The sequence below is a fragment of the Rhynchophorus ferrugineus genome, unplaced genomic scaffold (genome assembly GCF_030347505.1).
Source record: "Rhynchophorus ferrugineus isolate W39M unplaced genomic scaffold, kcgeb_rfMv2 rfM2, whole genome shotgun sequence".
In the NCBI taxonomy this organism is placed as follows: domain Eukaryota; kingdom Metazoa; phylum Arthropoda; class Insecta; order Coleoptera; family Curculionidae; genus Rhynchophorus; species Rhynchophorus ferrugineus.
The window spans coordinates 16,754,019-16,771,125 of record NW_027472581.1 but is presented as its reverse complement, the minus strand read 5'-3'; the positions used below and the strand labels follow the sequence as shown (position 1 = coordinate 16,771,125).

Sequence of the window (17,107 nt, the reverse complement as noted above, 5' to 3'; positions counted from 1 at the left end):
TGATTGCTGTCGTCATACCATCTGAGAACAAAATTAAGAGAATACATTCTGTACTAGTGAGAATATTGTATTAGAATTGTGAATAATAATAATAAATAAAACTGATTTTTGTACAATGTCTGAACAAGAATATAATTTTTGTAAAAGTCGGAAAAGTTTTAATACAAATGTGAGACAAAGAAACCCAACAATCCAACTATTTTCCTACTGAACTACTAACATGTGATTTATGTGACACAGCATTCGTTGTGCTTCAGCCGTCTTTTTCGTAAATTTTTTTGAAAACATTTTTTTGTCGACGAATTGACACATGCTAAAAAGTGAGCCTGTTAGAGAGGCTGCAATATGAAGTTGGTTACATGCATAACTGAATGCGACTTAATACAAGAAATAATATCTAATCGCTTAAATAACATGGATCATCATACCACACCTCCTATATCACAATGTTCATACCAATTGCGTAGGTGTATGTTAATCTGCTTGGAAAAAAAGCGTAAGACTGTTTTAGACAAATGTTACTGAAGTAAAACAAAGAATTTAATTTAAAAGGTTATCACGCTCTAAAACCGTTTACAATCGTGACCAAAACCTACACTTTATTGTTACAGAACTGATTCTAAAAAAACGTAAACGTAACAAAATAACACCAGCATAAAGTTTGACTTATTTTTTTCACGTTCAATAAATATTATTGTAGAATTAGTTTATATCAAGTTACCAATTCGCGGTGATTTATAACACTGTAACATTTCGATCAAGCTGATAACATCTATATACTTTTTTAAAAATTGGTTGTTAGGCAATCAATAATTTTGAAATGTATTGTTACTAACAAAAACGATATGTTTTTATTATTTTATTTGGTCTATAATAAACCCTAGTGATACATGTCTGATCAATCACAAATGGTAATAACAAAAATAAATATGATTATTTGAAAGTATAACCTTTAAAATTAATTTATAGGCCTAATAAATGCGCCAACAAGTAATTAATAATAAGGGTCATGGAAATAGACTGATGAAAGTTAAGTTTTATAACAGAAGTATTTAATTGTTTCGTTTGTAAATCATGTTAGAAAAATAGTTTTATTGTCTTGTTTTTAATTACATAGTAAGGATAAGAATTCTTGAAATTGTTGAACTAAGAATTGAATTTTGAATATAAGAATAGAAAAACGCCCCTTCTGTTCGATTAAATCTTTTTATTACAAAAAGAAGTGACCCGTTATTAGATCAGTCGTATCACAAACGACATATAGATTATGTAACATTAGTTTATTGAATACACACATTTAAACGTTTAAAATGTTGATTAGTTATTGATATACATAATTACTAATATTTACTATTTTTACGAGTTAAAATTCGAAAAATGTACATGTTTAAGCGATTGCATAACGAAATCCGGAGAAACATTAAACAGAACGACCGTAATCCACTATTAGAACCGAAAATATCTAGAATTTTACCGCCCAAGATAAAGTCGTGAGCGCGATAACGATGCAAGGTCGCACACTAATTGATATGTCATCCTTAACAACTACGCCAAATATAAACTTTCCTTGACCTTTTACAAGGCCCAGTCTACGTACTGTCGGGACTATTAAATTTGACGTAAAAAAAGTTTCGTTTAAATGTAAATTGAAAGATCAATAACGTACACGGCCATTGTAATAGTTATTAATTTGTACTGTTAGACTTTTTACATTAACTGTGTAAAATGTTCGGCAGTTCCGTGTTTTAAAGGAATGAAAAATAGGTAAACTATCCCATTAAATGATAAAAACTGTAAAAATTTTAAAGCATAAAATTACTTTCTTGCTGGTAATATCAAGAGTGGCACTAAATCATAAAGTATTTATAATAGATGAAATGAGGGCAAAAAAACGAATTTAGTTATAAAACAAATAATATTTATTATTGTAAAAAATGAACAAAAAGTGAAAAAATAATGAGGCAAAATTATAGCAATAAAGAGGGCATTAAAGGCAAAAAATATGTAAAACAACCATAGCACAAAAAGCAGAACACATTAATAAAACAAATGATGTTAATAACGAAAGTTCTAGTCTAGTTTAATCTAAAGAAAGTCTAGTTCTCAACCAATACGCTGCTGTCTTGCACGATTTTAGAGAAACAAAAGCTTCGCTTATTCCGCTTATTACTTCGACGGTAGATGATAGTTTCTTCTCCTGTATTACTTGCCCTAACTGGATCCCATTGATATTTATAGAAATGAAAAACAGCAAAAACTACCCAATTATTTCATAAAAAACTTAAAACATAAAGTTACTTGCTTATGTTGATAATATCAATATAAATACTTAATCATAAATTATTTATAATAGGTAGCTTTTTAAGATTAAAAATGTATTAATGGATAAGTGAATGAGGAATTAAGGTGTCTATTATAAAAAAAAATATTATCTTAAAAAATGTACAAAGAGAAAACAAAAATAAGGGGTTTAAAAGTTAAATATCTTGTATTATCAGCAGAAGTAAATAGAGAGAGGTAGATAAAAGACAAAATAATAACAATAAAAAAGGCCTTCTATGCAAAAAATATTTAAAACAACATTACTACGAAAAGGACAAAAGTAATAATATACAACACATTATTAAAACAAATAATGTCCATCACGAAATATCATGATCAATTCATAGCCGGCGTTCGTGAAGAACCAATACTTTGATTTAATATTTAATTTCACACGCACCATCTTAAAGAGGCAAAAGCTCCTGCAGCTTATTACTTCGGCGGTAGATGCCACTTCTATCCTAGATTAGTCATTCCAAATACAATTGCAAAATACACTCCACTTGCTCTAACTGAATCGTCATTTGTAAATAGACAAATAGACTTATAGATAGAACTATTACTATATTATAATCATACTATAGATGATAAGAATGAAGAGATAGAAGAACCAGATGGGATGAAGGCTGAAACAGATATAGCAAGAGAAATAAAACAAAAGGTAATGTGGCTAAGGTATGTTGAGAAGCAGTTAGAGATTATATTGAATGCATTGGTTTGAATGACTGCCACCAAGAAAAAGGAAAAAAAGGAAGACAAATATCGAGATCGTCAGATAAAGTGACACATGATCTGTTGGTGAAAGAAATAGAAGAAATTGAAATAATGAAGAAAGGCTAAAACAACATGTAGGAAAGTATTCACGATTGTATTATGTAAATAAAATAAATAAATAAATAAATAAATATAAATATAAAAAGAACCATTCAAAATTACAATTTATCTAGCTGATATAGAAAAAATGTATTTAAATACATCCTAGTTGCTAAGTTATAAATATAAATTCATATTTCTGTACTTCACCTTGTAAAAAATTGTTAGGAAACATTGGTTAACATATAAATTGAAAAATCAATAACAAACAATGACATTATCAATTTGTGTTGTAATGTAAAGTCCACAGAATGTTTTGACCTACAACGTTACAGCTTAAAATTTGTTAAATATTTTAAAATTACATGCTTATTGAAAATTGAATTTTTGATTAGTTCTTGTGTAAATTAATTTAAAAATAAATAATTAAATGCAAATGTTTATTGAGATACGATTTTTTTGAAATAAATAAATATCAAGTAACATATATAATATATTTTTTAGAGTACCTCATTACTAATGTCACATTGTGCTTTGTCAGATTACAAACAAAAAATAAAATACATGCTTTGCCACTTTAAACTCAGAAAAATGGTTGTTTCTTTGATATTTAAGTCAAACGCACCAATTGCAAAACATTTACAAATATGTACTCATTTAATGAAATCAAAATAATGGATATATTTTGATAACTTCTGCCCAATAAAACAGTTAATGTACGTCGCAATGTTGCCGTATTAACTGAGAAATTTGGTTTACAACGCCGTCTTGTAGCCTCTATTATAATCTTTAATAACTTGAAGAATTTTGTAGAAATTTAACAACAGTGTCGACCAGTACCGACAAATCCAATTTTATAGACTGATTGCGTTACATGTTCCAACGCATCAGACAGTAATCTGTCTTTTTTAGCTAGGGGAAAATGAGAAGGAAATATCATCTCCGAGTTTAAAACGAATTTTACACTTTTACAAACTGCATTTTGCAGTATATACGACGTCTTCTGTGACGGGCATTGATTGTAAGTTAACATCATGTTAGACAAAAAGCAAAACACATTAGAACAAAAATAAAACTATACTGGTTAGCCGGAAGATACTCCCAACTTTATCTAAAATTAAAGAGGTTGATTTATAAGATAATTATAAAGCCAATTTGGACCTATACCAAATAGGTATAATGGGGTATAGGTCCAATAATGGGCAAATATGTCAAAACAAGGTTCTTTGATTGATTACCAATGCCTATTGCTACGTTACCAACGAAGAACTGCACGATGACCTGGAAATCAAAGGGATTTGCGAAGTTATTCAAGATATAGCATTGAAACACGAAAGAAGATTACTAAATCATACTAACGTGGAAGCAGTATAACTGCTGGACAGCGCGCAGGATGCCAGGAGATTGAAGCGAACCAAACCATACGGACTTATATACAGTGTATGCTTTTAGTATAAACTATAGCTATAAGCAATTATACTTTTATAATTGAGGAATACATATTAATGCATTTTCTGGTACTCGTCTTGCTTGTGAATTAATCCAAGTACAAATGAAATGTGGTAATAAATTAATTGATAATTAAGATTGTACTAAGCGTATCTAATAAAGATGGTATAAAAATGATTGTATGTTGACCGATGTACTTTTGTCTTGATAATCCGTGCCGAGAGGTTAAATGTCGACTTGGAAACGTCATATGGTGATTAACAATACTTAGTATTGCCAATACTCAAAATATAAATAGTCTAGTTTGAGTAGAAAAATTGTTTGAAGAGCATCAGAAAGCGTCAAAAATCTTCCTGGGCTCCATAAATAAGTGTCATGTGCTAGTGGTGACGCCCCATATTACGTCAATAGCATAACAAGTGAGATCCAAAATGCTAGTGCATTTGATTTCCAGGTCATCGTCCAGCTCTTCCTTGGTCACGTAGGGAACAATAATAATAAATTAATTTGTAAATTAAGTTTGTACTAAGCCTATCTGATGGTGAGTACTGAGTTGAACGAAGCAAACGTTCGCCCTCTGCGCGAAGATTCGGCGAAAATCTCTCCATTCGCGTAAGATGTAATTAATTATCAAATCCCATCATTGTTACAAAAAGCCAACGAAATATATAATTTCTTCTACATCAAATAATTCAATGGGCTATACTTCAACAGTTTAAGGACAGCTCATTCATTGGATTTTTATAGACTGGTACGTGTGTGTTATGGCAGGTAGAAATTTCAGATATTTTGAACGATATTTACGTCTAGACAATATATGAATCTAAATATTGTCAATGAAGTCAATTAAAATAAAGGAAACCAAGCAGAAATCTCGTTTAAGAATTGAGAGAACTTAATTTTTTAAAGCATGTCTAACACAGATGTTGTAAAGTAATTAAACGTGCTTATAAGTATGTAAGACTTAGTAAAATACATTTCAAAATTACAATTTGTGACTTTTATTTATCCAAATGTTTGGTACAATACTTTGCACACTTTTTCGTTCACACAGAGTTGCTTAAAGGTTATGAGAATCAAACATCAATCATGAAATGTATATAATTGAAACTTTTCTTGGGGTTGTAATTACTAACAAGTCTCTGAAATGAGTATTTTATCATAAAATTTTTCAGTAGGTTTTCCATCGATACAATTTTGATTTCTCTTTGCACATAAAGGGCACTTGATTTTAATAATACTATTCTCACAATTTCCACAGTTGTGCCAACTCTGGGGTTCAGGTTCAGCGTTAATTTAGGTTATTTGTCATGCTAAATGCCAGTTCCAGTTTTTCGTTTCTCTTTTCTTTCCGTTGGTAGCAAATATAACATCCAGAAATGATGGAATGGAAAGGTAAAGTCAATGTTTTGTAGCTTCAATGTGTGTTTGACTTAACATGAGGAGCATTGAAATTTTGTATATTTATTCTTGGTAAAATCATAGCAATCCGACTTTTAATTTAAAAATAAATGCACTAGAGATTATTCAACTCTATAGTATAATATTTTTAAAAATCAATATTATTGTGATTCTGTATCGATCATCAAAAAAGGACGAAGTTCTATGTTCGGCTGTATATACATATATTTATTTTTTGATGCATTTTCATTTTCATATTGAAACCAAATCACGATCAGATGGGAGGAAAAGGGGGAAATAAAGGGAAAATCTTAAATTTCAAAGGCACGTACAATGTTTTCACATATTTTTATCTAAAATAATCAGATAATGGTGAATAATGTTATTGCTGGACCGATGTGGTGAAAAATCGGAAGTAGTTCAGTGTAAAAGTCAGTCTTTTTAAGCAATAACCATGTCACATGAGACGTCGTAGAAACTGTTTCTATGGGGTAATAGTTAGAACTTCGAGCTCACATGCGGAGGTCGATGATTCAATTCCCAACAGGGCAGCAGCTTTCTTTTGTCCTAGTTTGATCGGAATATTTATCAAATCACCTGGACAAGGTAGCGGACCTGCGGGCCTGAAACGTTCGTTATTTTCAATCATTGTATTTTTATTCCTACTTCTTCTCATTCGGACTGTACTTTTACTTGGGCTATCCATAGTAATACTTTATAAAATAACTGCGTAAATATTTAACAATAAAAAGATAAAAATTAAATATTTTAAAGAAAAAATTGAACCGACTTTAAAAAATAAATAAGGAACTAACTAAAAAGATAGTTTGAAGTCGGTGCCAAGCCCAAACAATGCAACATTAATAATATAATTTTGTTGCATATACACAAAATTAAATCACGAACAAAACAAATGTATCTAATTTGTTGCTCGGCACCGACTTCAAAATGATAGTTAAAATAATATTGTAAACAGATAAGTAGGTTTAAGTAGATGTTAAGCAAAATAGTGCGTATATAGTAGAATATAAAATACGCGTAGTAGATAGATTAAATAAAGTCTCTGTTTATTTTATTTTATTAAAACGATTATTGCCGGCTTGGTGGCGCAGTGGTAAAGGCGATGGGACGGTCCTCCTATTGTTGCGATAGCCGCGGGTTCGAATCCTGCTGGGGCATGGTCGTAAATTTACGTTTGTGATTGTTTAAAATTTGTGAATGTTCTAGGCAAGAGTGTAAAATCCGACAAGGAAAATGGTCCCAGTCACGCCAGTAACCAGGCTGGGTAAGACCGGATGTCTTCTGGGACGATTTCTAAAGTCACTCGCTAGTCGGTAGGCTTAATGGTGAGGACCATGGTTCGGAGCCCACGTTAAATTTTAGGCCCAGTCCAGATAAACCCATAGTTGGTAAAATGAGACTTTAAAATATATTTAAAAAAATAAAACTTATTAGATTATTATGTACATATTTCATTTTAAAACATTTTATTTTGTATTAAAAATAATAATAAGGTTGATTATTTTTTACATTTTAGTAAGTTCCTTATAAACCGGTTCAATTTTTTGTTAAAAGTATTTAAAAATTGCTAGTTTCCGTCGCGATATAGATCCACGAATATCTGAAAAAAAACCGTGGTGCGATTTTCGCGAAGGATCCGTTCAACGTCCTCGATCCAGCTGTCGAAATCTTCGCGTCATCGACGTCGACCACGTCCTTGACGGCCACAGTCTACTGAACCAGGAAACTAGCCTTTGTTGTCGGCGGCGAAACCGAAATAGCTCCGGCGGCCTTTGTCTGCCTTTTCTCGGTTTCGGGTGTTTTTTGCGCGTTTTTCGACCCGTTTCGTTCTTTGTTCGAGGCCCGGGGTGGGCGGGGCTTCTCGCTGCTAAAGGAGAAGGTGCGCGCGCGTGCGTTTCTGTCTAATTACTATCAATCACCGCGAGGGGAGCGCGCGGTGAACCGGGAGGCTGCGCAGGAATTAAACTGGACGAACAGTAAATTGTCGGGCGGATATTGAAAGTTATTAAGTGTCCGGCCATTCGGGTCTGATCGCCGTAAACCTCGGAAATAATCGTCTCGCGAGCGAGATAAATAACACCTGATCTTTATTGTTGTTGTTTTTCGAGATGATACTCGTTTTTTAATTCAAAAAAAGTGTTACTATACAAATAGTTTCTTAGCCAATCTTAGGATTTTTTAAATGTTAATTATTATTGGTTACTGCCAATTAACTTATTACGCCTATAACTATATAGAGGATTTTGAATGATTACTTTGAAGCTTCATTGTGGAAAATGGGTACTAAAAGGTCAATTGAAAAATCCCGGATCTGACACACAGATGGAGTTACTAGAATTAAATCCACATGTTTTTTAGTTAGCTCTAACCCTCAAAAGATGCGTGAATAAATTTGACAGCTGTCGGATCATTAGTTCGTGAATTATAGCATTTTGAGTGAAGCAACTTTTGTTATTGTGAAAAAAATGAAAAAAAAAAGAATTTCGTGTGTTGATAAAATATTGCTTTTTGAAAGGAAAAAATACAGTAGAAGCAAAAACTTAACTTGATACCGAGTTTACGGACACTGTCCCAGGAAAATCAACCATCAAGGATTGGTATGCTAAGTTTAGACGTGGTGAAATGAGCACCGAAGACGGCGAGCGCAGTGGACGCCCAAAAGAGGTTGTTACCGACGAAAACATAAAAAAAATCCACAAAATGACTTTGAATGACCGTACATTGAAATTGAATGGCATAGCAGATATTCCAAAGATATGAACTGAACGTGTACATCATATCATTCACGAATATTTGGGTATGAGAAAGCTCTGTGCAAAGCGGTCGCCGTGCGAGCTCACTTTTGACCAAAAACAACGACGAGTTGATGATTCGGAGCAGTGTTTGAAGATGATCAAGTGTAATAAACCCGAGTTTTGCGTCGATATGTGGCAATGAATGAAACATGGCTCCATCATTTCACTCCGGAGTTCAATCGACAGTCATCCGAGTGGACTGCACATAATGAACCCGCTCCAAAGCGTGAGAAAACGTAACAATCGGCTGGCAAGATTATGGCGTCTGTATATTGGGATGCGCATGGAATAATTTTCATTGATTACCTTGAAAAAAGGAAGGATCGTCAACAGCGACTATTATATAGCGTTATTGGACCATTTGAAGGACGAAATCGCCGAAAAGGCAGCATTTGAAGAAAAAGAAAGTGGTGCTTCACCAAGACAATGTACCGTCATAAGTCAGTGAAAACGATGGCAAAGTTAAAACACGTTAACCTAAAATGACTTCTAACCACAACTATGTTAAACAACAAGGCCTATAGAGGGAAGAACTTGTAGTAAAAAATCTCTGGCTAGATTAGCACAAGTGCGCATGTGCAGTTCTAGCCAATCGAAACTTGTATAGGCATGGATGTATAGGTTATTTACTATCGTCTTAATAACCTCCCTCACTCCTTCATCAGTCAGGTAGTTATAAAAACAAATGGTCGGATAGTCTGGGCTGCATTACATAATATATATCTAGCAAAAATATATCGGCGAAAAATACATTTTTAAGAAAATATCGATATATTGGCAAACAAATATTTTTTTGAAAAAAATGTTGATATATCGGTATTTTTTCGGCGTCCATATTTTGAAAAAAATATCAATTAAATTAATCTTATATATAAAAATGAATCGCAAAATGTGATGGTAAGCGCATAACTCAACAACGCCTGGACCAATTTGGCCAAATCTTTTTTTAAAATGTTCGTTGAAGTTCAAGGATGGTTTCTACGGCGAGAAAAATTAGAATTATTGCTGGAAAAACCCTAAAAAAAGCCCTTTTTGTTTGAATTTGTTTCGTGTATCAGTTGACAATTCATCTGTCATCTGTCAAAAGTCATCTGTAACAGACAACTTTTTTTTTAAATTTGATATGACTTGAACTCAAATCCTTTTAAGCCGTACGAATTGTTTTATTTATTTAAAATTTTTTATTTATTTAAAATTTAATTCAAATTTTAAATAAATAAAACAATTCGTACGGCTTAAAAGGATTTGAGTTCAAGTCATATCAAATTTAAAAAAAAAAGTTGTCTGTTACAGATGACTTTTGACAGATGACAGATGAATTGTCAACTGATACACGAAACAAATTCGTATATCGTGTTTTGTGCAGAGTGTTTAGTTAGTTAGTGTTTGTTTAGTTCGTGATTAGTGAAAAAATAATTTATATTTGATATGCCTCCTATAAGACGAAGCAATTTAGGTAGAAGAACCAGAAATGCTATAAACCAAGCTAATTACCGATATAATCGTATTGCAAAAGAACGTGACGACGGAAATGAACGTGAAAGAATTCGGATATCACAAACGCGTGAACCGCGAGCGCGACGTTCAACTAATAATCGCGCAAGTTTGAATCGAGCTGCTTTCAGTTACGATGTGTCAATTGACTACAGTAACTACCAATGTGTTGTTATTGGTTCTATGAACTTGGTTTGCTCACACTGTAAGGCATTAAAATACAAAAACGAAGCCAATGGATTGTGTTGCGCAAATGGTAAAGTGAAATTGATACCATTGGATCCACCACCAGAACCATTGTACTCATTGGTTTCAGGAATAGGAACAGATTCTATACACTTTTTGACACATATCCAACAATATAACAATTGCTTTCAAATGACTTCATTTGGGGCAACAAATGCAGTTCGGGAAAATTTTATGCCAACTTTCAAGGTATGTATTATAGCAGTTAATCATAATTATTTTAGCGAACAAAATTTTCTGTCACCAAAGTTAAGATGTGTTACTAATCTTCAATTTCTTAATCATTACGAAATATATCACTTAGTCATCATATTATATGGTGATTCAGTTTCAGTGACACTTTTATTATATTTTATAATTGATAGATATTAGTTAAAACTAAATATATACTTTTTAAGATCAAATATTATTTAAGTTTGATCACTGACAATCCATTAATTTATACCACACCATAATATTTTTTTTATTTACAGATACAAGGGCAAATATATCACAGAGCAGGTTCACTGTTACCAGTGTCAGATAGCGACAACAAATTCCTGCAAATTTATTTTATGGGCAATTCACCACAAGAAATTGATCTGCGTTGTGCACATAACAATTTAGTAAAAAGGTCTATTGTAGAACAATTACAAAATTTATTTCATCAACGCAATCAATTGATTATATTGTTTAAAACTGCCCTGGATCTGATGCCATCCGATAATCACAAAATTGTAATCAGAGCTGATAAAACACCTGCAGGTCAACATACAAGACGTTTTAATGCACCAACTATTGATGAAGTTGCTATCGTTGTAGTTGGAGAAAACTTGGAATCCCGTGATATTGTTTTACATCGTCGGAATGATCAATTACAACGTATAAAGGAAACACACCGCTCATATGATGCACTGCAATATCCCATTATATTTTGGCAAGGTGAAGATGGCTACGATTTCTCAATAAAAATGATAAATCCCATTACAGGTAACTAAAATATTAGTTTAGCTATGGCGATAATATCTCAGTCACTATATTATGTATTTTAATTTTATATTTGAATGTTATTAAAACAAAATCTGTTTACAGGTTCTGAAACCAACAAAAAAGTCAGTTCAATGAACTATTATTCATACCGCCTAATGATTCGGGAAAATGAAGATAATCACATATTGAAATGTCGGCGATTATATCACAAATATGTTGTTGACATGTATGTTAAAATTGAAACGGAGAGATTAACATTCATCAGGTTGAATCAAACCAAACTCCGATCTGAAGAGTATATTCACCTTCGAGATGCGATTAATACTGATGGAAATGCACAGAATGTCGGTCGGATGACTATTCTTCCAGCAACATACATCGGAAGCCCTCGGCATATGCACGAATATGCTCAAGATGCCATGTCGTATGTTCGTCATTATGGTACAGCAGATTTGTTCATCACATTTACATGCAATCCGCAATGGATAGAAATTAAGCAGGAGTTATTCCCTGGGCAATCACCCATTGATCGTCATGATATTACAGCCAGAGTCTTTAGACAAAAGTTGAAATCTTTAATGAATTTCATCGTAAAACATAATGTGTTTGGTGAGACACGCTGCTGGATGTATTCTGTGGAGTGGCAGAAACGAGGATTGCCACATGCACACATTTTGATTTGGTTGGTTGAAAAGATAAGGCCAAATGAAGTTGATGCAGTGATATCAGCTGAAATCCCTAATGTACAAGTAGATCCTGGATTGCATGAGGTAGTTATCAAAAACATGATACATGGTCCCTGTGGAACTCTTAATCAAAATTCACCGTGTATGATGGATGGTAAATGTTCAAAACGATATCCACGGACATTAATATCGGAAACAATTACTGGTAATGACGGTTATCCATTGTATCGTCGCAGATCGACAGCAGACAATGGAAAATCAACAATTGTCAAATTAAATCAACAAGATATTGAAATAGATAATCGTTGGATTGTTCCATATTCACCCATTTTATCAAAGACATTCAAAGCACACATCAACGTTGAATCTTGCCATTCAGTGAAATCGATTAAATACATTTGCAAATATGTAACCAAAGGGAGTGATATGGCTGTGATTGGAATTGGTGCAGAGAATTCTAATGATGAAGTTACCCAATACCAAATGGGCCGCTATGTTAGCAGTAATGAAGCAGTTTGGCGAATATTTTCTTTTCCTATTCATGAGAGACACCCTTCTGTTGTTCACTTAGCTGTACATTTAGAAAATGGACAAAGAGTGTATTTTACAGCACAGAACGCAAAACAAGGAGATTTATACGACGGAAACAAGGAAAACCAGTTCCAGGATATACAGATGTATATTCCACCGATGCGATTGGCCGGATTTATTCAGTACATCCAAGCAATGATGAATGTTTTTATTTACGACTGCTATTAGTCAATGTACGTGGCCCAACATCATTCCAACAGTTACGAACTGTTGATGGTGAATTGTGTGGATCCTACAGAGAAGCCTGTCAACGTTTGCAATTGCTTGAAAATGACGCTCATTGGGATCAAACTCTCAATGATGCTGTAATATCATCACACGCTCATCAAATACGAACATTGTTTTCTATAATCATATCTACATGCTTCCCATCAAACCCAATTGATTTGTGGATGAAGTACAAAGATTATATGTGTGATGATATTTTGTATCAAATACGGAATAGAATGGGAAATCCAAATATACAAATCAGTGAAGAAATTTACAATGAAGCATTGATTTCAATTGAGGACATGTGCTTGATAATGTCAAACAAACTATTAATTCAATTAGGCCTGACCGCGCCCAATCGTCCAATGCATGACGCTTTTAACCAAGAGTTGCATCGAGAAAGACTGTATGATCTCAACGCTTTGAAAGAATTAATTCAAACAAATCTTCCACTGTTAAATGAACAACAGAAGTATGTATTTGAAACTCTTATGAAAGTAACAAATGATGAAACTGGAGGGATTTACTTCTTAGATGCACCTGGTGGTACAGGAAAAACTTTTTTGATTTCATTAATATTAGCAACAATTCGCTCACAAAATAAAATTGCACTTGCACTCGCTTCGTCGGGAATCGCAGCAACTTTGCTTGAAGGTGGTCGAACAGCCCATTCAGCACTAAAATTGCCATTAAATATGCAAAGCAATGAAACTCCAACCTGCAACGTTTCGAAGAACTCTGCAATGGCAAAGGTTTTGCAGCAATGTAAATTGATTGTTTGGGATGAATGCACGATGGCACATAAAAAATCTTTGGAGGCTTTAGACAGAACCTTAAAAGATCTACGTAGCAATAATAACCGATTTGGTGGTGCAATGCTTTTATTAGCAGGAGATTTTCGTCAAACATTGCCAGTGATTCCACGATCAACGCCAGCTGATGAACTCAATGCATGTTTAAAGTCCTCCAATTTGTGGAAACATGTCAAAGTACTTCATTTAAGCAAGAATATGCGTGTCGAGTTGCAAAATGACCAATCTGGAAACATATTCTCTAAACAACTCATTGACATTGGTAATGGCAAATTTCCTATAGACAGTTAACTCGATCAAAAGATGAACTTATTCAGAAGGTGTTTCCAGATGTTTCTCAAAATTACAGAAACCATGATTGGTTGAGCGAACGAGCTATACTGGCTGCAAAAAACATAGATGTAAATGAATTAAATTTCAAAATTCAAGAACAAATTACAGGCGAATTGAGGATATATAAATCAGTTGATTCGGCTACTAATCAAGATGATGTAGTCAACTATCCACCGGAATTTTTAAACTCGCTGGATTTGCCAGGATTGCCACCCCACAATCTTCAATTAAAGGTTGGATCGGTGGTTATAATGTTGCGAAATATCAACCAACCGCGTCTTTGCAACGGTACACGGTTAGCGATAAAAAAATTACTAAACAATGTGATAGAAGCAACTATACTCAAAGGAAAGTATAAAGGAGAAGATGCTCTCATACCGCGCATCCCAATGATTCCGACTGATGTGCCATTTGAGTTTAAACGACTACAGTTTCCAGTGCGGCTTGCTTTTGCTATGACTATAAACAAGTCCCAGGGGCAAACATTAAGTGTTTGTGGTATTAATCTAGAAAACCCATGTTTCTCACATGGTCAATTGTATGTTGCCTGTTCCCGTGTTGGAAAACCATCAGATTTGTTTATCTATGCGCCAGGTAATCAAACAAAGAACATCGTATACCACAAAGCACTACAATGATAATAATAATAATAATTATGATTCACATGATTAACAATAAAGCGATTACTTACTTTTCAATCCTTATATATGTTTTATTTAATTATTTTTTATTCACAACGCCCTATCACCAGGGTGATGGTTCTGTTCAGGAGAATTTTTTAAAATACGTAGGCACAAAAACTGCCACATTACAAATCTTTTTGACAGGACGAAGTCTGTCGGGTCAGCTAGTATTCAATATTAGTGTCAAGCTACAAAATGACTTTGCTTCATTTTATTATCATAAATCGTTTAAATTTTGGATTCACAATTTTAAAAAATATGAGAGTCAATCTCTATGATTTTTTAAACGATCGAAATTTTCATCTCATGATATAGCAAGAGATCTAGGTTGGCGGTGCCGACCGGTGAACAAGTGTTCGCCGTGGCCTCAGATTTGGAAAACAATGAAGGTGTTTAACTACGCCGTCTTTTTTTTAGGAAATTTACCTTGGACGATGTCATTCGATTTCAGGGCCGTAACACTACAACAAACAATACCTTTTGTTACGGTATTAGGTCTAGTCTTAGGAAATTTCGAATGCAAATCGATCCCCAATTAACGATCAATTCTTCTAATCTGCAACATCATCACGTGATGTAACCATCACAGTTTAAGACTGACGTGGCGGACATTCTTAGGGTAAAAGGAAGTTCCAGGTTATCATTCTTTTTATTAGGCGCTTGCCTGTATTCTGATCATTTTTCACTTTAAAAATCCATTTATTGAGAAAATTTGGTACAATATATAGTCTATTCAAAGTTTTTTATATTTATATATACATCACGAATATTTGTGATGTGAAAACATCGCAATGTTGCCACATCAACTCTGAATTTTAGTTCAGTTTGGCTTTGACATACAAGAAAATTCTAATCTGTAATGATTGTAATAGTATTGTAATGATTGTAATGTAATAATAGTGATTAATTTTACCAAGAATGGCGTACACAGGTAGTAGCAGAAGAAATAAAAAATACAGTGATATCAAGATGACTTGGCAAGTCAACACACCATCGAAGGAAACTGTAACTAAATGTAATAAGGTAAATATGCTCTCGAATGAAAGTAAAATATATTACTTTGATGTATAATTGTTAAACAAGTGGATTTAAGTAGTGGTCCTCCAGGAGGATACCACTACTTAAAAATATGTGCTTAGAACTCTACCTCTACTCTAACCAACTCTAACCTACAAAATATGATACCTTTGTTCTTAATTGTAGTTTTAAATATTTCGATAATATATACATTAGATGTATTATAATGTTAAAATAAATTATATTTGAAAACTGTATTTTTGTTTAATTATGTTATTTAGATTAGAATTTTATTGTATGTCAAAGCCAAACTGAACTAAAACTCAGAGTTGGTCATTGCAAAATTTTGACGTCACAAATTTCGATGATGTATATATAAAAAAACTTGGAATAGACCATATATTGATCTATTTTTTTCATCTTATTATACAACTCTATCCCATCCCTTTTGGAACATAGTCATACCGTGTCATAAAACCAATATTGGTTTATTTAGTCTTTGGTATAATGTGTATATATACAACAATGCTGTTTTTCTAATATTATATATTTCTACTAAATGCACCTTACTGAACCACACAAGATCAAATGCTTTGATTGTTTTGAGTTTGTGTCAGGTTCTAGTGTTATACAAGAGTTATAATATTTGGATATTGATATGGGAATGTATTCTATATCTTCCTGCGATTTTTTTTACTTCCTAAGTGATAGTCTTCCTGAACGTTTCGGTGTAAGTAATCAGTCCTGCAGCATCTGGGTGCACCTACCGTACTTTTCAGGACATTACTTTTTTTTTCTACAAAACTTGTATTGTTTTTATATTAAATCTCGTGCAAAATTCCTATAAGTGGAATTATGTATGTCCATATAGGTTTCAATACTTGCCTGTATAATAGCAATTTATTATGTACTGATAATTATGATTCTCTCCCAATTAACTGTTCTTTCCTCTTATTTTTGCATGCTCCTTCCAGGGAAGCTTTGTACCAAGAGTCATTCCGAGGTAATTATATTATTATTTTCCAGGTTTTGGACCAATTAATTAAATTGTCACTTGCTTGTTGTAATCTTCATGTGACTTCTTCGCTATTGCTTTCGACAGAAATAATCACAGAATTATTCAGCAAGAAGCAGTAGTGTAGTAAAGGACACTGGTTATAGCAGAACCTTCCATTCAAGCTTTAACACTGTATTTCTCACAACTATTTCTCGCTATTGTTGCTCTTTTTTCAATAACATGTCAACCAATTTGCCCAGTGTATGTC

General features: G+C 33.2%; 2 protein-coding genes across 6 annotated transcripts in view; one reads left to right on the top strand and one right to left on the bottom strand.

Moving 5' to 3' along the window:
• Positions 1 to 17,107, bottom strand: part of drn (zinc finger AN1-type doctor no) — a 155,336-nt gene that overhangs the window by 89,283 nt on the left and 48,946 nt on the right. The gene's annotated exons all lie outside the window — the stretch shown is intronic.
• LOC143190803 (uncharacterized) lies at positions 10,966 to 15,284 on the top strand. Its single transcript, XM_076395372.1, has 4 exons — positions 10,966 to 11,510; positions 11,613 to 12,873; positions 15,141 to 15,214; positions 15,277 to 15,284. Exons 1-4 carry the CDS (start codon positions 11,096 to 11,098, stop codon positions 15,282 to 15,284), a joined length of 1,758 nt encoding a protein of 585 aa, XP_076251487.1. The 5' UTR covers positions 10,966 to 11,095.

Coding starts and splice junctions, on each gene's coding strand:
- LOC143190803 (XM_076395372.1), top strand. CDS start 11,096: ATGGGCAATTCACCACAAGAAATTGATCTGCGTTGTGCACATAACAAT. Junction 11,511..11,612: donor AATGATAAATCCCATTACAG/GTAACTAAAATA, acceptor ATCTGTTTACAG/GTTCTGAAACCAACAAAAAA. Junction 12,874..15,140: donor CAGTTCCAGGATATACAGAT/GTATATTCCACC, acceptor CTCATGATATAG/CAAGAGATCTAGGTTGGCGG.